Raw genomic sequence first — 27259 nt, 5'->3', positions numbered from 1 at the left:
GTGGGAGAAGTATAAAAGAAAGAGACAGGAGGTCAAGAGAAAGGTGCAAGAGGTGAAAAAAAGGGCAAATGAGAGTTGGGGTGAGAGACTATCAGTAAATTTTAGGGAGAATAAAAAGATGTTCTGGAAAGAGGTAAATAGGGTGCGTAAGACAAGGGAGCAAATGGGAACTTCAGTGAAGGGCGTAAATGGGGAGGTGATAACAAGTAGTGGTGATGTGAGAAGGAGATGGAATGAGTATTTTGAAGGTTTGTTGAATGTGTCTGATGACAGAGTGGCAGATATAGGGTGTTTTGGTCGAGGTGGTGTGCAAAGTGAGAGGGTTAGGGAAAATGATTTGGTAAACAGAGAAGAGGTAGTAAAAGCTTTGCGGAAGATGAAAGCCGGCAAGGCAGCAGGTTTGGATGGTATTGCAGTGGAATTTATTAAAAAAGGGGGTGACTGTATTGTTGACTGGTTGGTAAGGTTATTTAATGTATGTATGACTCATGGTGAGGTGCCTGAGGATTGGCGGAATGCGTGCATAGTGCCATTGTACAAAGGCAAAGGGGATAAGAGTGAGTGCTCAAATTACAGAGGTATAAGTTTGTTGAGTATTCCTGGTAAATTATATGGGAGGGTATTGATTGAGAGGGTGAAGGCATGTACAGAGCATCAGATTGGGGAAGAGCAGTGCGGTTTCAGAAGTGGTAGAGGATGTGTGGATCAGGTGTTTGCTTTGAAGAATGTATGTGAGAAATACTTAGAAAAGCAAATGGATTTGTATGTAGCATTTATGGATCTGGAGAAGGCATATGATAGAGTTGATAGAGATGCTCTGTGGAAGGTATTAAGAATATATGGTGTGGGAGGCAAGTTGTTAGAAGCAGTGAAAAGTTTTTATCGAGGATGTAAGGCATGTGTACGTGTAGGAAGAGAGGAAAGTGATTGGTTCTCAGTGAATGTAGGTTTGCGGCAGGGGTGTGTGATGTCTCCATGGTTGTTTAATTTGTTTATGGACGGGGTTGTTAGGGAGGTAAATGCAAGAGTCCTGGAAAGAGGGGCAAGTATGAAGTCTGTTGGGGATGAGAGAGCTTGGGAAGTGAGTCAGTTGTTGTTCGCTGATGATACAGCGCTGGTGGCTGATTCATGTGAGAAACTGCAGAAGCTGGTGACTGAGTTTGGTAAAGTGTGTGGAAGAAGAAAGTTAAGAGTAAATGTGAATAAGAGCAAGGTTATTAGGTACAGTAGGGTTGAGGGTCAAGTCAATTGGGAGGTGAGTTTGAATGGAGAAAAACTGGAGGAAGTGAAGTGTTTTAGATATCTGGGAGTGGATCTGTCAGCGGATGGAACCATGGAAGCGGAAGTGGATCATAGGGTGGGGGAGGGGGCGAAAATTTTGGGAGCCTTGAAAAATGTGTGGAAGTCGAGAACATTATCTCGGAAAGCAAAAATGGGTATGTTTGAAGGAATAGTGGTTCCAACAATGTTGTATGGTTGCGAGGCGTGGGCTATGGATAGAGTTGTGCGCAGGAGGATGGATGTGCTGGAAATGAGATGTATGAGGACAATGTGTGGTGTGAGGTGGTTTGATCGAGTAAGTAACGTAAGGGTAAGAGAGATGTGTGGAAATAAAAAGAGCGTGGTTGAGAGAGCAGAAGAGGGTGTTTTGAAATGGTTTGGGCACATGGAGAGAATCAGTGAGGAAAGATTGACAAAGAGGATATATGTGTCGGAGGTGGAGGGAACGAGGAGAAGAGGGAGACCAAATTGGAGGTGGAAAGATGGAGTGAAAAAGATTTTGTGTGATCGGGGCCTGAACATGCAGGAGGGTGAAAGGAGGGCAAGGAATAGAGTGAATTGGAGCGATGTGGTATACAGGGTTTGACGTGCTGTCAGTGGATTGAATCAAGGCATGTGAAGCGTCTGGGGTAAACCATGGAAAGCTGTGTAGGTATGTATATTTGCGTGTGTGGACGTGTGTATGTACATGTGTATGGGGGGGGGGGGTGGGCCATTTCTTTCGTCTGTTTCCTTGCGCTACCTCGCAAACGCGGGAGACAGCGACAAATTATAAAAAAAAAAAAAAAAAAAAAAAAAAATTTATATATATATATATATATATATATATATATATATATATATATATATATATATATATATATATATATATTTATTTATATACCCTAGCCTAGCCTAAATTTGGTACCCATTTTTATGAACCATTCCCTTGAGGTGGCTGAACACCTGGATCTACTGTGGACAGACTACCGCAACCAGGATTCGAAGCTGTACGCTCGACCTAGGCGGCCCATGTAATCCAGTTTTGGTGCGATACATGCGGCAAATATTTTCTCTGAACATCTGGACGTCCGTGTGTTTGAACGCAGTCCTGATCTTGAGTAATATTCCTTCCATGTAATATTCCTTCTTGAATATCGTCCTCATATCATGTTCAAGGGGAAGACTTACCACTATGACGACTTCTAAGTCCCTTTCACACACTGCTTCCCGCAGGTGGTGTTTCCTCCTCCTCTCCTTTTGTCTCATCTTCGTCACCTTAAATTTCCTGGCGTTGAACTTCTTCAGCCATGACGAGAGCTGGCGCCTGCACAGGTCCCTTAAGGGAGACTGATAGAACCCGAGAGATTCTTCACTTCTCCGTGATTTCAGAATCACCCAAAAAAAAAATACACAGGAAGGATTCTTAGTGCTGATGGCAAGTGATCAACATAAGGGAGAAAAACTGCGGTGGTCCAAAGATGGAGTCTGTGGGACCCCAGTGTTCCTTTGTCTTCTGACGGTACCCCAACTGGAGTAAGCACCTCCTGTCATACATCCCTTGGTCTCTGTCACCTAAATTAGTGATCTACTGGAGGAGTAATCCCTCTCATAGCTTTCTGTGGTCCCGTTTATTGGATCAAATTCGTAGGGGGACAGTGTCAAAGGCATTTTATACATCCAAGGATGCAGGTTCATCAGTGTATCTTTAATTGTTTAGACAAGAGACCTTTTTGCCTGAGAAGGTGCACTATCTCGCTTAATTAGCGTCTGACAATTATTCATTCATTTTTCTTTTCATTGTGTTCTTCAATGTTTCACAAATCGTACTTTGAAAACACCGGTCTGTGGTGTAGTTCAATATCCATCACTTCTTTCTTAAAAAGTTGGTACGCTCCTCTGCTCCAGTGACTGATCCCCATTAAAATAGGCTTCTTAAACATGAAGTCAAGCGATTTGTCGACCGTTTCTTCACTCTCCTGGAGCACACACGGCGAAATTACATCAAAGACATGTCCCTTATATAGACAAAGATCCTTAGACATCCTGCTTACGTCTTGCCTGAGAATCTTAGCAATTTCCAAAGGCCCTTCACCCTCTCATCTGTATAGCAGCAGAGACACTGTCTCCCACTGATCAGACGCTACAATTTTTTTCCATTCAATTCTACACAAATGTTCATCTATGTTTCCGCTTCGTTCTCGTGTCGTCTATATCTTCTTCACACCTCAATTCTCTTCCGCTTTCTGGCATCTGCTGAACCGTACCTGATTCTTCTCTGATGCCCTTCCTCCTCCTCCTCCTCCTCCTCTTCCTTCTTTCGGACTCCCTCCTTTCAGACGTTCTAGAACCTCTTCGGACAGTGTTCTATACCGAACTCAAATCTCATAGTGAGGTAGCCTCTCCCAGTCTATAATCCCCAAAGACTCTCTCTCTCTCTCTCTCTCTCTCTCTCTCTCTCTCCTGGGAGGGTTGTAAACTAGCAAAACAATTAAACCACCTCTTCCTATTACGTATTCTCTGAAGGCACCAATTCCCCCTCCCCTCACCAGCATTTACTGAAGATCTAGTTCAACATTTACCAGTAAGTCCAGCCCCTACCTTCTGTGTCTTCAGTCTCTCTTTTATGGTGCTGTGGTTGGGAGGGTCTGGCCCACAGCACCGTCATGTTGTGTGGCTGGTCACACGAGGGTCTGGCCCACAGCACCGTCATGTTGTGTGGCTGGTCACACGAGGGTCTGGCCCACAGCACCGTCATGCTGTGTGGCTGGTCACACGAGGGTCTGGCCCACAGCACCGTCATGTTGTGTGGCTGGTCACACGAGGGTCTGGCCCACAGCACCGTCATGCTGTGTGGCTGGTCACACGAGGGTCTGGCCCACAGCACCATCATGTTGTGTGGCTGGTCACACGAGGGTCTGGCCCACAGCACCGTCATGCTGTGTGGCTGGTCACACGAGGGTCTGGCCCACAGCACCATCGTGTTGTGTGGCTGGTCACACGAGGGTCTGGCCCACAGCACCGTCATGCTGTGTGGCTGGTCACACGAGGGTCTGGCCCACAGCACCGTCATGCTGTGTGGCTGGCCACACGAGGGTCTGGCCTGTCACAGCACCGTCATGCTGTGTGGCTGGTCACACGAGGGTCTGGCCCACAGCACCGTCATGCTGTGTGGCTGGTCACACGAGGGTCTGGCCCACAGCACCGTCATGCTGTGTGGCTGGTCACACAAGGGTCTGGCCCACAGCACCGTCATGCTGTGTGGCTGGTCACACAAGGGTCTGGCCCACAGCACCGTCATGCTGTGTGGCTGGTCACACAAGGGTCTGGCCCACAGCACCGTCATGCTGTGTGGCTGGTCACACAAGGGTCTGGCCCACAGCACCGTCATGGTGACACGATTATCTTCATAACCTGGTTCCAAATATAATTTTTTTCTCGACTGTAACCGAGAATAGTATGTCCCTTTGTTGAATGAATATATAAAGGAGAGCTTTTTAAACGATGAGATGTTCTCCATTGGTCATAAGGCAGTGGGGCCAAGTAGAAAGATATAATACGGCACATCACCAGTTAAGTGTATGCTATGGGTACTGTCTATGTGACGACTGGGGAATCTCCTGATGGGCAAATAAGGAGTGCGTGAATTGTCATCCCACAGAAGCGCTCCAAACATGCACTACATACATACCACTGAGTACATAAAAAATGGAAATGGTTCAGATGAAAACTAAACACTTTCAAGAACTTCGTCATGGGAAAGCGAATTTATAAAAAAAAAAAAGCAGTGTAGAATGCGCAACAGAAACTAACATTATGCATTAACAATAACCCAACAGTAATAAAGTCTGATGACCACATCAGGGAACACTATGAAGCAACGGCTGTCACTTCCAAGATGAGGGCACGGTGGATACTACGGACCTTCAAGACGAGAGGAAATAAAATCAGTAATGACGTCCCTCACAGCTTCCATACTCTCCTGATCGGGGCACTTACGTGCTGACAACATCTTTCAAGCCCGAATCTAATCACAGAGTTCAAAAACATATCCACATCCTCAACATCCCTCCTTACTTAACACTGCCAACAGTATATACCCCACGAGTGACCAATGCATAGATGCTGAAGCGTACTCATACTTTACGTTGGGGAAATTCTTGACAGAAGGATTTTCAATTCACTCAAGAGAAACAGGTCCCTATTGGCAGGCCAGGAATGGAGGAGCGTACTATATCACAACTGGAATCAAGCGGTGCACTACGTTCACTTAGACAAAGCAGTGTAAACATCCGGGGACCAGAATTTTTCAACACACTGGCTCTAGCCGCTGAAAACTATAATGAAGTAGAGTGGAGAATCTTGGATAGGACCTGGACACGTGTCTGAGAAGGACCTGGACACGTGTCTGAAAAGGACCTGGACAAATGCCTGAAAAGGACCTGGACAAATGCCTGAAAAGGACCTGGACAAATGCCTGAAAAGGACCTGGACAAATGCCTGAAAAGGACCTGGACAAATGCCTGAAAAGGACCTGGACACGTGTCTGAGAAGGACCTGGACACATGTCTGAAAAGGATCTGGACACGTGTCTGAAAAGGACCTGGACACGTGTCTGAAATGGACCTGGACACGTGTCTGAAAAGGACCTGGACACGTGCCTGAAAAGGACCTGGACAAAAATGTCTGAAGCGGACCTGGACACGCGTCTGAAAAGGACCTGAACAAATGTCTGAAAAGGACCTGGACTCGTGTCTGAAAAGGACTTGACAAGCGTCTGAAAAGGACCTGGACACGTGTCTGAAAAGGACCTGGACACGTGTCTGAGAAGGACCTGGACATATGTGTCGATTACGTAGGCCTGCGGGTCGCGGCCTCCAACAGTCTAACTGATCCGAGGAGCAACACGGTGGCCGTGCCTCACACTCCACTCTGGGTACAAGAGCCTCCTGATATCACATGATGGGACTCGAAAAAGTACAGTGCACGGTGCGACTCATGAACATATGTCTCATAGCGAGGGTAAGAGACTTGAAGCTTCATTATGAGGGGCTACTGTGGTGCATGAGGTGTGAGGAGGAGGGAGTGGAAGGTGAGTGGAGAAGAGTGGGTGGTGGAGAGGTTTGTGTGTGTGTGTGTGTGAGAGAGAGAGAGAGAGAGAGAGAGAGAGAGAGAGAGAGAGAGAGAGAGAGAGAGAGAGAGAGAGAGAGAGAGTGTATTGGTGAGGGAGAGGAGGTGGTGTGGTGTGGTGTGGTGGTCGGGCGGAGGAGGGACCCGGACATAATAATCCGCCTCACTGACTTGGGAGTGAGGAAGAATGAGGTGGATGACGTATGAGGTAAGATTACATCGAGAGAGAGAGAGAGAGAGAGAGAGAGAGAGAGAGAGAGAGAGAGAGAGAGAGAGAGAGAGAGCCAGGCATCAGTCCCGTGATGAGGTTGTGAGGGCTATGACAGCGTCATGCCAAGGCGGCCGGATGGCCGAGAATCCCGGTCGGAGCAAGGCTCTGTCCGACCCTTGGCTGCCGCCACCAGCTGGCACCTCCTGCAAACACATCAAAATAGTCGATCATGACGACTGCCCTTCCCTGGGTGAGTGATGAGGAAAGGCTGCTCCCCCGTGGGTGAGTGATGAGGAAAGGCTGCTCCCCCGTGGGTGAGTGATGGGGAAAGGCTGCTCCCCCGTGGGTGAGTGATGGGGAAAGGCTGCTCCCGCGTGGGTGAGTGATGGGGAAAGGCTGCTCCCCCGTGGGTGAGTGATGGGGAAAGGCTGCTCCCCCGTGGGTGAGTGATGAGGAAAGGCTGCTCCCCCGTGGGTGAGTGATGGGGAAAGGCTGCTCCCCCGTGGGTGAGTGATGGGGAAAGGCTGCTCCCCCGTGGGTGAGTGATGAGGAAAGGCTGCTCCCCCGTGGGTGAGTGATGGGGAAAGGCTGCTCCCCCGTGGGTGAGTGATGAGGAAAGGCTGCTCCCCCGTGGGTGAGTGATGGGAAAGGCTGCTCCCCCGTGGGTGAGTGATGGGGAAAGGCTGCTCCCTCGTGGGTGAGTGATGGGGAACGGCTGCTCCCCCGTGGGTGAGTGATGGGGAAAGGCTGCTCCCCCGTGGGTGAGTGATGGGGAAAGGCTGCTCCCCCGTGGGTGAGTGATGGGGAACGGCTGCTCCCCCGTGGGTGAGTGATGGGGAAAGGCTGCTCCCCCGTGGGTGAGTGATGGGGAAAGGCTGCTCCCCCGTGGGTGAGTGATGAGGAAAGGCTGCTCCCCCGTGGGTGAGTGATGAGGAACGGCTGCTCCCCCGTGGGTGAGTGATGAGGAAAGGCTGCTCCCCCGTGGGTGAGTGATGAGGAACGGCTGCTCCCCCGTGGGTGAGTGATGGAAAGGCTGCTCCCCGTGGGTGAGTGATGGGGAACGGCTGCTCCCCCGTGGGTGAGTGATGAGGAAAGGCTGCTCCCCCGTGGGTGAGTGATGGGGAACGGCTGCTCCCCCGTCGGTGAGTGATGAGGAAAGGCTGCTCCCCCGTGGGTGAGTGATGGGGAACGGCTGCTCCCCCGTGGGTGAGTGATGAGGAAAGGCTGCTCCCCCGTGGGTGAGTGATGAGGAAAGGCTGCTCCCCCGTGGGTGAGTGATGAGGAAAGGCTGCTCCCCCGTGGGTGAGTGATGAGGAAAGGCTGCTCCCCCGTGGGTGAGTGATGAGGAAAGGCTGCTCCCCCGTGGGTGAGTGATGAGGAAAGGCTGCTCCCCCGTGGGTGAGTGATGGGGAACGGCTGCTCCCCCGTGGGTGAGTGATGGGGAAAGGCTGCTCCCCGTAGGTGAGTGATGGGGAAAGGCTGCTCCCCCGTGGGTGAGTGATGGGGAAAGGCTGCTCCCCCGTGGGTGAGTGATGGGGAACGGCTGCTCCCCCGTGGGTGAGTGATGGGGAAAGGCTGCTCCCCCGTGGGTGAGTGATGAGGAAAGGCTGCTCCCCCGTGGGTGAGTGATGGGGAACGGATGCTCCCCCGTGGGTGAGTGATGGGGAAAGGCTGCTCCCCCGTGGGTGAGCGATGAGGAAAGGCTGCTCCCCCGTGGGTGAGTGATGGGGAAAGGCTGCTCCCCCGTGGGTGAGTGATGAGGGAAGGCTGCTCCCCCCCGCCCTCTCGTGGGTGAGTGACGAGGAGCGGCTCCTAGTGAGTGACTGATGCGACTCCTCCCCCTTGTGTGTGTGTGTGTGTGTGTGTGTGTGGAGGGGCTTCATGGACATACCCTTGAGGCGTGTGTCGTACGACTGAGCACCTCCGGAAGAGCTTACTCGCCAGCGCGGTCGTTCGCTGGTTAGGTTGGGCTCTGGGCCTCCCGACTGCTGCTGGGGAATCACCCAGGCCATTGTAGTTCAAGCTGTAGCCCCGGTATGAATACACTTTGTCACCTAACCCTGAATCAGATATTCAAGATCATTCCCGGATAATACACTCGACCACAAATGCACAAATAACCAATAAATAAAAGGAAATAAACACTGGAAAATAATGCATAATTACTAGACAGAGACCAAAGTCGTTTTATTCATCACGTCTGTCGTTCTGACGCCAAAGCTTGGGCTTCTTGCCATGGTGTTCACTCTCTCCCTCTTCTACAGACAGTGCTTCGGTTTCTCCTCCCGTGTCCTCCCCACCAACATCACCCGGCAAGAATTTTTGACCCCCGTCTTCCACAGACTGACATTCTCTTTCCCGCGATACACCACCATAAACCACAGCTCTCGGTGCAAATGGTCAATGAAGGTTTTGGTGTGATGACCAGATCGGGAGTAATTTTTCCATTCTCCGTGGCATCGGCATTATGAGGGAACAAGTTATCGAACGATATATTCCTTACGAGTCCCGTGGACAATCACATGTTTACCAAATGGCGTCCTAGCTTCGTCTCTTCGATGTATATCAACTGACCGTTATATTTCTCTCTTGTGTCTCCCCTGATGATGTGATTATTACACGAAAGTGCACTTGGGAACTTTCTGTGTCTCATTTTCCGAGTGGACTCATAGGAATATATATATATATATATATATATATATATATATATATATATATATATATATATATATATATATATGTATATATATATATATATATATATATATATATATATATATATATATATATATATATATATATATGTATATATATATATATATATATATATATATATATATATATATATATATATATATATATATATATATATATCTCTTCTTTCATACTATTCGCCATTTCCCACGATAGCGAGGTAGCGTTAAGAACAGAGGACTGGGCCTTTGAGGAAATATCCTCACCTGACCCCCTTCTCTGTTCCTTCTTTTGGAAAATTAAAAAAAAAAAAAAGGAGGGGAGGATTTCCAGTCCCCCGCTCCCTTCCGTTTTAGTCGCCTTCTACGACACGCAAGGAATACGTGGGAAGTATTCTTTCTCCCCTATCCCAAGGGATATATATATATATATATACATATATACATACAAACAGAGGATTGATCCAAGAGCACCGCTCCACCGAATTCACTCACACAGACAACATAATTGCTGTCATGACTGTGTTCAGCAGTGAAGATACATCCTCCACCACTGACCCAAGCAACAGCGACACAACCCGGGCAGAGATAGACAAGGACCTGTTGCTCAGAACGAAGCGATGATCATAAGGTCTTTTTACAAGTACGCTCTAAACACATACCACAATGGAGAAACCATAACAGACAGTGACTGACCTGCGGGAGAGGGGGGGAAGCAAGAAACAAGTGACTGTCTGTCGTCTTGATCGTCTTCAGTCCCTCCGGCTGGCTCCCTCTATAGAGGACTGAAACCTTTGAAAAAAGAAAACGAAACCATTCAGTATAAGTACAAAAAACAAACAAAATACATCTAAATAACTTCAGTAAATGTACATGAAAGAAAAGCTCTGTAAAAAAAATGAAAATAGCGTAAATACTTTTTCTTTTAAGTAAATTTAAGGCACAAAATCCAATGATAATATCCACTGACAGCCATCAACCTGTAGAGGATGACTGGACAGTTGTACAAGTCAAGTGTTTAACGAGACGGTAAACGTTCCACGGATTAACGAGCTATCACAATTCACCCTAAACCATCCTCTCCAAAGTAAGAAACGATCCTGGCTCCGTGTGGCCTCTGGGAACCCATTGGCAGCTCGCCTGTACATCACACTACAAGACCAGACTCGTAGTAAAGGCATTCAATACTCCATCATGCTCTGACACCAATGTCCTCTCGAAGGGTATTAAACACTGCAGACATGGTTCGTTGTATAGTGGAAGCGAAGATCTTCCCGACTCTTACAGGATACGAAAATTACCGTTACTACATTCAATGACCAAATCTAAATCAAAAATATATCCGGATACGGAGAATCTAATACCTTACACTATCCGGAAAAGGACTGATTAAGAGGTAGGCGATCCTGTCTTCTATAAACTTCTTCCGCCATTTATGACATCATTCAAGTTAGCCGTTAAGAAGAAAAAATATTTAATTTTTCTTTACTCATACCTCAAGGCCTTCGATACATGGGCCCTTAAAGTGGAAGCGGCAGGCCAGTGCTCCTGGTGGGGTAGTGTTGCAGGCCAGTGCTCCTGGTGGGGTAGTGTTGCAGGCCAGTGCTCCTGGTGGGGTAGTGTTGCAGGCCAGTGCTCCTGGTGGGGTAGTGTTACAGGCCAGTGCTCCTGGTGGGGTAGTGTTACAGGCCAGTGCTCCTGGTGGGGTAGTGTTGCAGGCCAGTGCTCCTGGTGGGGTAGTGTTACAGGCCAGTGCTCCTGGTGGGGTAGTGTTGCAGGCCAGTGCACCTGGTGGGGTAGTGTAGCAGGCCAGTGCTCCTGGTGGGGTAGTGTTGCAGGCCAGTGCTCCTGGTGGGGTAGTGTTGCAGGCCAGTGCTCCTGGTGGGGTAGTGTTGCAGGCCAGTGCTCCTGGTGGGGTAGTGTTGCAGGCCAGTGCACCTGGTGGAGTAGTGTTACAGGACACACCACCACCACCAACACAATCCAATACGTTGGAGTATCGTCTCCCTCCCTCACTCCCTCCCTCACTCCCTCCCTCACTCCCTCCTGGCCAGGGTGATGGGCAACGCCTTTTGTTTGCGAGAAAATGTTTCAACGAGGCTTCGGATCGCGTGCGCCCGCGGCTTCGCTATTCACGGTGCGGGCTAGGTTGTGGAGGTGGGAACGCGCGCGGGGGGTGTGTATATTGGGAGAAGCCAGCGCTTAACGAAATGGCTGGAGAGTGAAACGACTTTGCTGCGGGACACACACTCTCATGTCGTGGCCGCCCTCCTCCTCCGGCTCGTGCGGTGAGGCACGTGTGGAGTGCACGTGTGATGATGCCCTCACACTCCACGGACGAGACGTGTGCTCGAGCGGGTCTTGCTCACACCTCCCGGAACGAGGTGGCTGTCTTGTACCTGGTCGTTCATGTACCAGGATCTATATCTTACCTGGTCGTTCATGTACCAGGATCTATATCTTACCTGGTCGTTCATGTACCAGGATATATATCTTACCTGGTCGCTCATGTACCAGGATATATATCTTACCTGGTCGCTCATGTACCAGGATATATATCTTACCTGGTCGTTCATGTACCAGGATATATATCTTACCTGGTCGTTCATGTACCAGAATATATATCTTACCTGGTGGCTCATGTACCAGGATATATATCTTACCTGGTCGTTCATGTACCAGGATATATATCTTACCTGGTCGCTCATGTACCAGGATATATATCTTACCTGGTCGTTCATGTACCAGGATATATATCTTACCTGGTCTTTCATGTACCAGGATATATATCTTACCTGGTCGCTCATGTACCAGGATCTCTACCTTACGTGGTCGTTCATGTACCAGGATCTCTACCTTACCTGGTCGTTCATGTACCAGGATATATATCTTACCTGGTGGCTCATGTACCAGGATATATATCTTACCTGGTCGTTCATGTACCAGGATATATATCTTACCTGGTCGCTCATGTACCAGGATATATATCATACCTGGTCTTTCATATACCAGGATATCACTCCGGGATATACTCGTACCCTAGTGAGCTATAACCCAAGATGAGTGAAGACTCATTCTGTTTTGACTCATCCACTTGATCTCCTGCTAACTCCAGGGGACTCATGTCCTGGGATGTCTTATTATCCTGATATCCTGATGGATATACCAGGATATACTTCAGTCCTTGATATACCAGGATATACTTCAGTCCTTGATATACCAGGGTATACTTCAGTCCTTGATATACCAGTCCTTGATATACCAGGATATACTTCAGTCCTTGATATACCAGGATATACTTCAGTCCTTGATATACCAGGATAGACTTCAGTCCTTGATAAACCAGGATATACCAGGATATACTTCATTGATAAACCAATGTATCTCTCAGCCTCATAAACCAATGCATCTCTTACCTCAGCCTCATAAACCAATGTATCTCTTACCTTAGCCACACATAAACCAACGACCCCTCTCCCTCTCGTCACACCTAAACCGGAATCATTCTTACCTTACCCGTTGGTAAACCAGACTAGCTCCAAGCCTCTTACCTGCTAAACCAAGGGGGGGGGGGGGCGCTGAACCCCCGCTGATGACCCCCCCACCCTGACAGGAGCCCCTTGGTCGTCAGCTCCTGAGGGAGATGGTAAGAGGGAGGTGCTTCACCTCGGGTTTCACTCCACCTTTACGACCGCCTCCAACACGTCGGGGATTCTCAGACGACACCCAAACCATGGCACTGGTCTGTCCTCCTGCTGGAGCGCACCATCCCTATTCCCCTCAAGGGAAGGGTAGTCATGGTAAGGGGATAGGGGAGATGGGAGGGAAAGACTAGTGTGTGTGTGTTCCGGCACATAACCTTGCTGGCCGTGGCACTTACGTTTGTACTGGGTCAGATAATCGCGTCAACCTTCGCGTAATCCTGTCCAGGGTCTTCGCGTCTGGCTTATACAATAATCTCGTCCTCTGGCGTATATATATATATATATATATATATATATATATATATATATATATATATATATATATATATATATATATATATATATATATATATATTCCTATGAGTCCACGGGGAAAATGAAACACGAAAAGTTCCCAAGTGCACTTTCGTGTAATAATCACATCATCAAGGGAGACTCAAGAGAGAATAATAACAGTCAGTTGATATACATCGAAGAGACGAAGCTAGGACGCCATTTGGTAAACATGTGATTGTCCAAAACATATATTTCTCTCTTGCGTCTCCCTTGATGATGAGTTTATTGCACGAAAGTGCACTTGGGAACTTTTCGTGTTTCATTTTCCCCGTGGACTCATAGGAATATCTTGATCACGCGCAAAATTGTGATCCTTTCCATTATATATATATATATATATATATATATATATATATATATATATATATATATATATAAACTCGATAGGTTAATCTGCCTTCAAATTATATATCAAACAATGAAGTCAGTTTTGTGATGAAAAATCTAACTTGGTTTATATGTGCTGTTTGAAAGTCAAAACTTCTTCTGTTCTAAAGAGTTGCTCTGTTTATACAAGGGAATGATTCGTGCTTTTATGGAGTACTTGTCTCACGTTTGGGGGTGGTTCTGGCTCAGCATCCTTAATTGACAGAGTTGATTCGTAAGCGGTCCGACTTCTAAAGTGTCCCAGGCTAAGTTCAAAGCCCGACCCCCTTGCCCTACGCAGCAATGTAGGTTCATTTTCTCTCTTCTATAGGTATTCCTTTGGTTTTGCTCCCGAGAGCTGGCTGCTTGTGTGCCCCCCACCACTAGTTAGACCACACAATACTCGGCAAGCTGCTGCGTCACATGATTACTGTGTGGCCATCAGCAACTCAAGGGTGGGCAAATCTACGTCTCTTCAGCTCATCTAATTCTAATGGTAATTCTTCTTTGGTTTTCCTTGTGTACAATATCCCTAAGTCCATCACTCACTTCCATGTCCTTCGGGCCATCTGCCAACCCTTCCTTTAAGTAATGTCCTCCTCCATCCCTCGAACATCTTCTTTTCTTTTTCCTTCTCTTTTCCGGGGGGAACTATCGTACTGCTGACTTTGTGGTCATAAAGTTACAGATACTGTCCATGTTCCTTCTTCCAGTTCCTCCCGGAGTCTATGGGTCCATTCATCCGTTCCACACCCAAGGCAGCCATCGGTACTTGTGAATGCAGGCTGTTGCCTTGCCTGCAAGCCATCTATTTCAGCTGGGTCGATACCCTTCCTGCCTCAGTTCTCGTAGCCCTGTCGTTGCACCATGCGTCAACAACACACACACACACACACATATTGTGGTGGAAAGCGAGTGTGCTACGTTCCTTGACAGAGCTCCTTATTGGTTCCAGATTCTCCTTGTCTCCCATGGGTCATACATCTTCCTGGGTCAGCATCACCTTCGTCATGCCTTCTCACAACCTCCAAGATCTCTGAGCATTACATCAACATTACCTTGAAGGTTTCCTGCCATGGCTGTCTGGCTCTGCCTTCAGCTGTGAGACAGTCGGTCCTCCCATGCAATCTTTATCCTCCGCTCAGGTGGTTTTCCCCCAGAGTTCTTCCACAAACTTTCTCTGTTCTACTTGTAATTTCTGTCGTAAATATATGTAAGTATTCACTTGGATGATCGAATATGTATGAACATGTAGCTTTGTAGCGTTGACCGATACCGATTTTTATGAATATGCCAGGTTGAGAATGCAACATCTGACGTCATGCGTAGTTTGCCCTGGAACATAAGCTTCTGGTGAAGGCAATGGACATTGTTCGTTGCGCTCCACACGCCACCAGTCGGTAGATGACTAAGGCGAGCGAGATGTTCCACCATAACCTAATGTAACCCAAACTAACCTAATTTTAACTTAGCCCAACCTAACCCAAACTAACTTAACCTAAGCCAATCTAACTCAAACTAGAACCTAACTTTAACCTAAGTTAGTCTAACAAACCAAAACCTAACTTAAACTAACTTAACTCAAACAAAAGCGTAACTTAAACTAAACTACGCTAACTTAAACTCAAACCTAACTTAAACTAACTTAAAATTAAATAGCCTAACTTAGACCAACGTAACCTACACTAGACTAACCCACATTAAACTAATGTAAACTATCTTAAGCTAACTTAACCTAACTTACACCGTCCTAACCCACACTGCAGAAGCCTCGCCTGATCTATGACGCTAAACGTAAACATTTAAGGACGAAAATCCCTATCACGTTCAACGGATCAACAGCCTCTTGGTGACCTCTGATGAACTACGTCATGGGAGAACTTCGTAATATGTACTTCAAATACCTTGAATTTATCTTCACTACCTTCCAACTCTCAGAAGTGAGCGTAACTAACAGTGAGCTTTTGGTAGCTAGGCGGTAACAGACAGATTCACGGACGTGCGACTGCCGCAACCAGGATTCGAACCTATGCACTCGACTCCAGTCATTCTCGAAGGATGACATACTCCCGTAAGATTCCATAACTTCAAAATGTATGTACCTCTCGTTCTCCAAGGGCACACGTTAACCGTAAAGGGTTACTACCTCTCACTCCTGAAGGTGGGTAGGTTCGTGCTCCCACAGGGAGGCACGACCCTACTAAATCTCACACACTGCCGCCGAAGGTGTTAACACCTCGTTCGTAATGACACCCTCCACTACTGGAAGGACACCTCGCTCCTGAAGGCATCCGTCCCACTGTAACGAAAGGCTGCGCCACTGAGTGACGAAGGCAGCGTTTGCAGTCGTTACAGAGGCTCCTTGGAGACCCTACGAGGACCACAGGGTATGAAATCCAAATCACAAGCTGACCAGGAGTGACGAGGAAGACCCGTCCGTCCACAACAAAGCAGCTCTTCAGATATCCATACGATGCCATGGTGGAGCTAATCACCCACACTGGCAACTTTAAACCTTTTTGCACTCGATCCTTAAACTACCAGGGATAAGAGCATGTGAATACAAACAAGCGACAGAGGAAACTTTAAACCTTTTTGCACTCGATCCTCAAACTACCAGGGTCAAGAGCATGTGAATACAAACAAGCGACAGAGGAAACTTTAAACCTTTTTGCACTCGATCCTCAAACTACCAGGGCCAAGAACATGTGAATATAAACAAGGCGACAGAGGGACATTAACGTTCAAAGTCTTTGAGGCCCAAACCCAACTTCAGTCTTAGGGAGGTTTCCACCGGCTATACCTAAGAGGCGAATGGCAAGGAAGCAGAGTCGAAGATGAGAGCTCCAGTGAGTGGACCGGAGACGGAAAGATCCAGAAAAAGGGAAACTTTCCAAGTTACGTTATGTTTTATTGGGTCATCAGCTACTGCAACCAACCAGAGGAGAACATAGCTTAGATCTAGAGTCCACACACTCATTGCCAGACGCACTCAAATGCGACAATACCATCTCCAAAGTCTGTATGCTGATCGCAAATGTATCAAAGACAGACATTAATGCCAAAGCGCCGTATCTAATTCTTTCAACGATAAATAAACATTGTGGGATGATAACATACACACCAGACCTTCCGCTGTGAGGCGTAAATGCCTTCCGAGTCGTCGTAACACACGAAGAGGAAATCTGGAAAAAAAAAAAAAACCCTGACCACCGAGGCGATGCAAACCTCCACGAGCCACCGGACGAAGAAAAGCAAATGCAAATACGTTCCAGCTCGAGTGAAGACAACATTCCCTCTCTCTCTCTCTCTCTCTCTCTCTCTCTCTCTCTCTCTCTCTCTCTCTCTCTCTCTCTCTCTCTCTCCCGCAACTCCTTCAAGAAAAGGTGATGTTATTGTCCATAAACCTGGAAATCCTTCACAAGAATCGGAGGGAAGAGGAGCAAATTGTCTCCTTCGTGAGGCAATAAAAAGTGTTCCGTTTACTGATGCACCATTGCTATCCGTCCACACATTACAGAAGGTAAATGTACAGATATTGGTATGTTGCCGACCAAAAATGCTGAGGAAGCGCTCCGAGTCAGCGCTCAATAATCCAGCAATCAATCACCCTAGTGACTTTTTTGAGCTGCTTCCCACCCATTTTTCACTCGTCAGATTACCAGTACATACAGTCCGACTCCCAGAGAGAGCAACGGCTGAGGATAATACCACGAAAATATGTCACGATGGTTTGACTAGAGGAAAAGGTTTCGAGAAGGGTTTGCTGGAAGGCTCTCGGGAATGCAGCGAGGAAGAGAAAGCTAACAAAAGGAGAAGGAAAAGGAGGAGAGAAGGTAATACGTCCACGACCTTAATTGAAATAGAGAATTATGGAGAGAAAAAAAAGACAAGGGAAAATATTTACGACTTGGGGAAACTGAAAAAAACTGTCTTTTAACAAGTGCCAGGTCATAGTTATTGGGAAAAACATAAGAAGGTAGAGAGTTCCAAAGTTTCGACGTGTAAGGAAAGAAGCAGGTATCAAAACGGCCCACCCTTGAGTTGCTGATGGCCACACAGTTATCATGTGACGCAGCAGCTTGCCGAGTATTGCGTGGTGTAGCTAGTGGTGTGGGTGTGTGTATATGTACATCTTTTAGTACCAGCAGACAGCCTCCCACACACCAGTGAACAACACATCCCGCCCACCCAGCAAGCGCCAGTCTGACCCTAACATGCCTTACCCCCCCCCCCCACAGAGCCCCCTGACGTGCCTTTCCATCCCCCAAGCAAGCACTCTGACGTGTCTTTCCATCCCCCTAAGCAAGCACCCTGCCGTGCCTTTCCATCCCCCTAAGCAAGCACCCTGCCGTGCCTTTCCATCCCCCTAAGCAAGCACCCTGACGTGTCTTTCATCCCCCCAAGCAAGCCCCCTGACGTGCCTTTCCATCCCCCCAAGCAAGCCCCCTGACGTGCCTTTCCATCCCCCTAAGCAAGCACCCTGCCGTGCCTTTCCATCCCCCCAAGCAAGCACCCTGACGTGCCTTTCCATCCCCCAAGCAAGCCCTCTGACGTGCCTTTCCATCCCCCAAGCAAGCCCCCTGACGTGCCTTTCCATCCCCCAAGCAAGCACCCTGCCGTGCCTTTCCATCCCCCCAAGCAAGCACCCTGACGTGCCTTTCCATCCCCCAAGCAAGCACTCTGACGTGTCTTTCCATCCCCCTAAGCAAGCACCCTGCCGTGCCTTTCCATCCCCCTAAGCAAGCACCCTGACGTGTCTTTCATCCCCCCAAGCAAGCCCCCTGACGTGCCTTTCCATCCCCCTAAGCAAGCCCCCTGACGTGCCTTTCCATCCCCCCAAGCAAGCCCCCTGACGTGCCTTTCCATCCCCCTAAGCAAGCACCCTGCCGTGCCTTTCCATCCCCTAAGCAAGCCTCCTGACGTGCCTTTCCATCCCCCAAGCAAGCCTCCTGACGTGCCTTTCCATCCCTCCAAGCTAGCACCCTGACGTGCCTTTCATCCCCCTAAGCAAGCCCCCTGACGTGTCTTTCCATCCCCCAAAGCAAGCACCCGTGACGTGTCTTTCCATCCCCCCCTTCCCCCTCAAGCAAGCCCCCTGACGTGTCTTTTATCCCCCCCAGCAGCCGTCCCCATGCAAGAAGAAGAGCCTGCTGCCGGCGTGTCTGCGTGGGCGTGTCCCCTCCGACGAAAACGTGTACATCAAGAGCCAGTCCGCCCACACCTCCCCCGCCCACCGCAAGCCTCAGCCCGACCAGATAGACTACGAAGATGAGACCTACTTCAAGCGACGCCCCAAGAGCATCTGCTACACCGACCCTCGTAGGCTGGCCACCCTCGACGACTCCCTGCCTAGGGTGAGTTGTAGGTGGGGGCGGAGAGGGGTGGTGGTAGTAGTAGTAGTAGTAGTAGTAGTAGTAGTAGTAGTAGTAGTAGTAGTAATAGTACTACTAGTAGTAGTAGTAGTAGTAGTAGCTGTAGTAGTAGTAGTAGTAGTAGTAGTAATAATAGTAACTGTGGTGGTGGTGGTGATGGGAGAAAGATGTAGTAATAGTAGTAGTAGCAGCAGTAGTAGTAGCAGTTGTAGTAGTAGTAGTAGTAGTAGTAGCTGTAGTAGTAGTAGCTGTAGTAGTAGTAGTAGTAGTAATAATAGTAACTGTGGTGGTGGTGGTGGTGATGGGAGAAAGATGTAGTAATAGTGGTAGTAGCAGCAGTAGTAGTAGCAGTTGTAGTAGTAATAGTAGTAGTAGCTGTAGTAGTAGTAGCTGTAGTAGTAGTAGTAGTTGTAATAATAGTAACTGTGGTGGTAGTGGTGATGGTAGAAAGATGTAGTAATAGTAGTAGTAGCAGCAGTAGTAGTAGCATTTGTAGTAGTAGTAGTAGAAGTAGTAGCAGTGGTAGTAGTAGCAGTGGTAGTAGTAGTAGGAGTAGCTGTAGTAGTAGCAGTAGTGGTAATAGTAATTGTGGTGGTGGTGGTGGTAGAAAAATGTAGTAGTAGTAGTAGTAGTAGTAGTAGTAGTAGTTGTTGTTGTTGTTGTTGTTGTTGTTGTTGTTGTTGTTGCTGTTGTTGTTGTTGTTGTGGTGGTGGTGGTGGTGGTGGTAGAAAGATGTAGTAATAGTAGTAGCAGCATTAGTAGTAGTAGTAGTAGTAGTAGTAGTAGTAGTTGTAGTAGTAGTGCTGATGGTTGTGGTAGTGGTAGAAAGATGTAGTAATAGTAATAGTAGCATTAGTAGTAGTAGTAGTGGTGGTTGTAGTGGTGATGGTGGTAAAAAGACGTAGTAATAGTAGTAGTAGCAGTAGAAGTAGTAGTGGTTGTAGTGGTGATGGAGGTAAAAAGATGTAGTAATAGTAGTAGTAGCAGTAGTAGTAGTAGTAGTAGTAGTAGTAGTAGTAGTAGTAGTAGCAGTGGTTGTGGTGGTGGTAGAAAGATGTAGTAGTAGTAGCAGTAGTAGTACTAGTAGTAGTAGCAGTAGTAGTACTAGTAGTAGTAGTAGTAGTGAGGGTTGTAGTGGCAGAGTGAAGTAGCAGCAGCAACGGTAGTTAAGTACGTGGGCAAGTAGTAGTTAGTGTTACGACAGATGCAGGGAATGTAGAGACGAGTTAATGGGTGGCTAGTCAAGAAGAATTGCAAGATGATAGCTAGGCTGATGAACAATTTGACGGTTTCTTCCGCTAAATATCAATCTAGCATTTGGATAGATTGGTCCCTGGATCAGCAAGGGGACTGGATAGACCACTATAGGGGTGATTGGATAGACGAAGCAGATTTAATAACCGAAAGACGGATCCATGGATAGTTAGATGATAAACATCTGAGAGGTTGAGGATACGCTGGTGGGTAAGATTTAATAACCGAAAGACGGATCAATGGATAGATGATGAACAGATCTGAGAGGTTGAGGATAGGCTGGTGGGTAAACAGTGGCTGGTGGAGACAAGTGCTGGATAAGTAGATGGTAATATTACTGGTAGACAGGTAGATAAATTTTGGTGTTAGGAGGATGGCAGGCTCAGGGACGTACACACACAAGATGCGACGGACGGTAGACACCGACGCCGTCGCATCGACGTGTTCATGGTTGTAGTGATACGACGGCGAGGCGACGCCAATTGGTTCATGGCATGAATTCCGTCGGCGAGGCGACGCCAATTGGTTCATGGTACGACTTTCCGACGTCGAGGCGACGCCAATTGGCTCATGGTACGACTTTCCGACAGACTACTGGAATGCTGGGTGTCCACAGCCGTCGTAGTGGAGAACAATCGTTAATATTCACAAATAAAAGAGACTAAAGTATATTTCTGCTTTAAGAGTATTTCGATGTATGATTTTCTACTGCCAGAAAGGAATTAGTTAAGAAAAAATCGTCAAAAAGTTTCCTATGTAGCGTAATCAAAAACTGGGTAGTGAACGTACATAAATACCTACTTTTCTGCTCTCTTCATTTAGTAAATGTTTCTAAATCAAATACTCGCTTATATGATCGTATAAACTGCAAAATATTATCATAACGTACCTTAAAGCAGGCAACAAGAACCTCTGCCAGAGACTCACAGGAAGTAAATAAACCCGAATCCTGCCACCGCACGCAATACTCTTGTAAAAATATTTTTCTCATACACTTTCTCGCAAACGATGCTTTTCTGAAGATGGAAAATAGTTTTAGTCAAGTAGTTTTAAAGCAAAAAAACTTGTAATGGATTCCATATGTGAATATTGACGATTATTTTCCAACGCGACGGCTATGAACACCACTGTTCCAGTATTCCGTCGCGAAGTCATCCGTGAATGTTTGTAAATATTATCATAGTCCGTCGCGATGGCTGTGGACATCATTGTGACAGTCTTCTGTCACAAAGTCAAGCTGCGCCATTGCTTTACCGCTATGACTACGGCCATGCGTTGGTAATGTCCATCGTCCATCGCGTCGGCCATGAACACAGGCCCTTATGTGGTGGTTGATGTGAACGTCTTCATAAGGTGGCGTCATGCTAGTATTTTCGGGTTAATTTTCGAAGTCAAAAGTTTTATCAAAATTTTGCATCAATTTCGCGGCCCATCGAGCAATAAGAAATGGTTCGTCGTCATCCCGAAATAGTTCATCAATTAGTCAATTTAAGATCTATACTCGTAAGTTTAAATTTTTCCTTAAATAAAATATACAACACGTTAGAATAATAAAAAGATTATTAAATATATGTTATCATATATATTAGATTTAATACACTGAAGCTTTGTTATATTATTTCAGCCTTTGATAATCACAATCATAGCTCATTTGTTTTGTGAACTTTTATTTTTCCACGGGTTTATGTTCGCCGCCTTCGCAACACTGACGCCAGTCCGAAAAAAATGGCATTTTCTAATATATAAAGTTTTTCTCCCTTGATGACGGCAACGAAATGACTGTCCCGGTGGTTCGATTCGCATGTGTTTTCAGGCCAAGCGAGGAGAAAAGAAGACGGAAATGAAGGAAACTTGGCATGAGAAGTGTGACGTTCGCATTTTAATCGGTAAGAAACCTTTATACCCGACCATAGTGAGCCTCGATCACCGCCATAGTGAGCTTCGCACGGGCATCGTGCATTGACTAGGGGGGAAATAGAGTTGCTAACCGGGTCACGAGGGAAATATATATATATATATATATATATATATATATATATATATATATATATATATATATATATATATATATATATATAACCGTGGAAACCTTCCATCTATAATGACCTCGTTACCTGAGAGGATGGGGAGCAGGGAGAAGAGTGGGTTATAAACCCGATATAACACTGTACGAAGGGATTGTATATTACCCTGATTTTTTTATCGTCTTGCCATAAAGCCATAAATTTCCCCTGCCATATTTCTACTACAGCCATTGCCACAGACATCCGCCATTCTATTTCCTACACAGTAAGTCATTCGCTTGTCCTTACTCCACCGTTGCCTTTTTTTCCCTCCCTCACTTTCCCTCCTGATAGTCGCCAGGCCTTTCCCTCCCCCTGGCCATAAGTTTGGATCAGTGGCGGTAATCTGTGCCTTCACCTGGGTCTCCTCCCAACAGGGTGGGCGTTCCCCGCGTCCCAGATCCGAGGCGGGCAACACCACGTACGACACTTACCTCTCCGACGATGCACAGTCCGACGCTGCCAGACGCCCGACGCAGCTCGCCCTTACCTCGGGGGAGTACCATTCCACTGAGATCTTCCCAGAGGACTCCAATAAAGAAGGTAATTGTGTTTATTTCAGAGGCAATTAAGACCTGACTTTAGCATTAAGCTTCCCGGAAAAGTAGTTATGTACGCCAGATGTTTGGGCCATCCTTGGTAGACTGTAAAATGCAATTAGAAGTCTTGCTGTACTAGAGCAATGCCATATATATATATATATATATATATATATATATATATATATATATATATATATATATATATATATATATATATTATCCCTGGGGATAGGGGAGTAAGAATGCTTCACACGTATTCCCTGCGTGTAGTAGAAGGCGACTAAAAGGGGAGGGAGCGGGGAGCTGGAAATCCTCCCCTCTCGTTTCTTTTTTTTTTTAATTTTCCAAAAGAAGGAACAGAGGGGGCCAGGTGAGGATATTCCAAAAAAGGCCCAGTCCTCTGTTCTTAACGCTACCTCGCTAACGCGGGAAATGGCAAATAGTTTAAAAGAAGAAAAAAGATATATATATATATATATATATATATATATATATATATATATATATATATGTATATGTATATATATATATATATATATATATATATATATATATATATATATATATATATATATATATATATGCAGTCAGTTGGGGATAAGAGAGCTTGGGAAGTGAGTCAGTTGTTGTTCGCTGATGATACAGCGCTGGTGGCTGATTCATGTGAGAAACTACAGAAGCTGGTGACTGAGTTTGGTAAAGTGTATGAAAGAAGAAAGTTAAGAGTAAATGTGAATAAGAGCAAGGTTATTAGGTACAGTAGGGTTGAGGGTCAAGTCAGTTGGGAGGTGAGTTTGAATGGAGAAAAACTGGAGGAAGTAAAGTGTTTTAGATATCTAGAAGTGGATCAGGCAGCGGATGGAACCATGGAAGCGGAAGTGAACCATAATGTGAGGGAGGGGGCGAAAATCCTGGGAGCCTTGAAGAATGTGTGGAAGTCGAGAACATTATCTCGGAAAGCAAAAATGGGTATATTTGAAGGAATAGTGGTTCCAACAATGTTGTATGGTTGCGAGGCGTGGGCTATGGATAGAGTAGTGCGCAGGAGGGTGGATGTGCTGGAAATGACATGTTTGAGGACAATATGTGGTGTGAGGTGGTTTAATCGAGTAAGTAATGAAAGAGTAAGAGAGATGTTTGGTAATAAAAACAGTGTGGTTGAGATAGCAGAAGAGGGTGTTTTGAAATGGTTTGGGCACATGGAGAGAATGAGTGAGGAAAGATTGACCAAGAGGATATATGTGTCGGAGGTGGAGGGAACGAGGAGAAGTCGGAGACCAAATTGTAGGTGGAAAAATGGAGTGAAAAAGATTTTGAGTGATCGGGGCCTGAACATGCAGGAGGGTGAAAGGCGGGCAAGGAATAGAGTGAATTGGATCGATGTGGTATACCGGGGTCGACGTGTTGTCAGTGGATTGAATCAGGGCATGTGAAGCGTCTGGGGTAAACCATGGAAAGTTGTGTGGGGCCTGGATGTGGAAAGGGAGCTGTGGTTTCGGGTATTATTGCATGGCAGCTGGAGACTGAGTGTGAGCGAATGGGGCCTTTGTTGTCTTTTCCTAGCGCTGCCTCGCACACATGAGGGGGAGGGGGATGTTATTCCATGTGTGGCGGGGTGGCGATGGGAATGAATAAAGGCAGACAGTGTGAATTGTGTGCATGTGTATGTATGTATATGTCTGTGTGTGTGTATATATGTGTACGTTGGGGTGTATGGGTGTGTATGTTTGCGTGTAGGGGCGTGGGTGTGTGTCCATGTGTATGGGGGTGGGTTGGGCCATTTCTTTCGTCCGTTTCCTTGCGCTACCTCGCAAACGCGGGAAACAGCGACAAAGCATAAATAATAATAATAATAATATATATATATATATATATATATATATATATATATATATATATATATATATATATATATATATAATCAGATTAATAATATCTGGATTATATATAGATTATATCTAAAAATCAACTTAACCATGGCAGCTCGCTCAGAATGGTAACCATTACGATGATAAATTGATTTCAATGATAATTTACGAAATATTCGATATTGCACTAAGTCTCTCCTGCCCCGCAGGACATGACCACACACCTGAGTATTCTAGGATATTCGATATTCTCACGCTAGAAGCAAGACTGACCCCCACAGAGTTTGGTAAGGAAAAATAGGCAACAAGGTTTTGAGAAGTGATCACTATTTTAAAGAATCGATGAATTTTCAGGTCACGAAGACAACCTTGAGGTACGAAATGAGGTCATCTCGATATTCGGATATTCATTGACCAGGTATGAGGTCATCTCGATATTTGGATATTCATTGACCAGGTATGAGGTCATCTCGATATTCGGATATTCATTGACCAGGTATGAGGTCATCTCGATATTCGGATATTCATTGACCAGGTATGAGGTCATCTCGATATTCGGATATTCATTGACCAGGGGTCAAATAGGAAATACGTATTGACACAAATGGTGACGCTGTACGAGACTAAGTTGTACTTAATTGTACGTTGGACAGGACTCGTTTCGAGAAGCTAGCTAGTTCTAAACGATGGAAGCCTCGTTACGGGCTAATTGGTCCGCTGTCTCTCTCTCTCTCTCTCTCTCTCTCTCTCTCTCTCTCTCTCTCTCTCTCTCTCTCTCTCTCTCTCTCTCATACAACAGGGAGGAAGGAAGGGAACCCAATTATTGGCTCATAGACCACACGCGACCCCTTTATAATGATGATAACCCAAATTGGAGAGGTGAACCAACACAGCTGTGTGTGTACACACACGCACACACACACACACACACACACGAGTCCTACAATCAGCCAGATGTACGCCTGGTGGTACACACACACACACACACACACACACACACACACACACACACACACGAGTCCTACAATCAGCCAGATGTACGCCTGGTGGTACACACACACACACACACACACACACACACACACACACACACACACACACACACTCAGGGAAATGTGCTTTCACGAAGATGTGTGACTACCACATATGCAGTCGCACAGGTGTAGACAACAACAGATGTACAGACACAAAGGTGTAGACAACAGATGTGTAGCCACACAGGTGTAGACAACAACAGATGTACAGACTCAAAGGTGTAGATACAGATGTACAGCCATATAGGTGTAGACAACAGATGTGCAGCCACACAGGTGTAGACAACAACAGATGTACAGACACACAGGTGTAGATACAGATGTGCAGCCACACAGGTGTAGACAACAACAGATGTGCAGCCACACAGGTGTAGACAACAACAGATGTACAGACACAAAGGTGTAGATACAGATGTACAGCCAAGTAGGTGCAGACAACAGATGTGCAGCCACACAGGTGTAGACAACAGATGTGTAGCCACACAGGTGTAGACAACAACAGATGTACACCCACACAAACGTAGACAACAACAGATGCACAGCCACACAGGTGTAGACTAAGACTACAGCGACACGGCGTTAACTACAACAGATGCAGTCAGACAGGTGTAGAATACAACACATGAAGATGTATAGCAACACGTGTTGACTGCAGCAGATATATACAAGCATACAGGTGTACTCTGCATGTGTTTCTTCTTCGTTGCTGGCAATGTACGGAATATTCCTGGACCCCAGATGTTCAAGGTGCAAGTGATGATATGAAACTGTGGCTCGTGTTTGGGTTAATGTCTATGACTGTGGAATAGACATGGTGTAAGTACACTTCCTCCAGAAACTAAGTTCCTTTTTTTTTTTTGCATTGGAGCTCCCGAGAGCTGGCTGCTTGTGTACCCCCCCACCACTAGTTAGACCACACAATACTCGGCAAACTGCTGCGTCACATGATTACTGTGTGGCCATCAGCAACTCAAAGGTGGGCCATTTTGATACCTGTGTCTTTCCCTACACCGGAAAGCTTTGGAACTCTCTACCTTCTCATGTCTTTCCCAATAATTATGACCTGGCACAGCTTTAAAGACAGGTTTTTCACTTTGTGCAAAATTCGAAAATACATTTCCTTGTCTCTTCTTCTTTTTTTCCTTTTCATAATCCTTTCAGTATCTCAGTTAATACCTGGCCTAGATGTGGACTTCTGTCCATGACTGGAGCCTTCAACATAAGAATAGAATGAAAAAAAAATTATCCTGAATTTTCCTATGCTGAAGGATTGTAAACAATCAAACAATCAACACTCAGGTATTCATCAAAACCCTCTGCATAAACTCCGAGGCAATGACACCCACATTACCCAGCTACTGACGCTACACTACACATTGCACGCTTATCCACCTTAAAAGGGGAAAAAAATGAATAATAATGA

General features: G+C 46.4%; 1 protein-coding gene across 1 annotated transcript in view; it reads left to right on the top strand.

The window, feature by feature from the left end:
• The window catches only part of LOC139745986 (uncharacterized), a 318309-nt gene that overhangs the window by 135397 nt on the left and 155653 nt on the right, over positions 1–27259 (top strand). Inside the window, exons 4-5 of the mRNA XM_071656747.1 lie at positions 18827–19057; positions 22770–22935. Coding sequence (XP_071512848.1) covers positions 18827–19057; positions 22770–22935 — 397 coding nt within the window. The remainder of the gene's footprint in view (positions 1–18826; positions 19058–22769; positions 22936–27259) is intronic.

The sequence above is a fragment of the Panulirus ornatus genome, chromosome 63, assembly GCF_036320965.1.
Source record: "Panulirus ornatus isolate Po-2019 chromosome 63, ASM3632096v1, whole genome shotgun sequence".
NCBI lineage: Eukaryota > Metazoa > Arthropoda > Malacostraca > Decapoda > Palinuridae > Panulirus > Panulirus ornatus.
The sequence above is the reverse complement of the archived record's forward strand: the minus strand, read 5'-3'. Positions and strand labels throughout refer to the sequence as shown.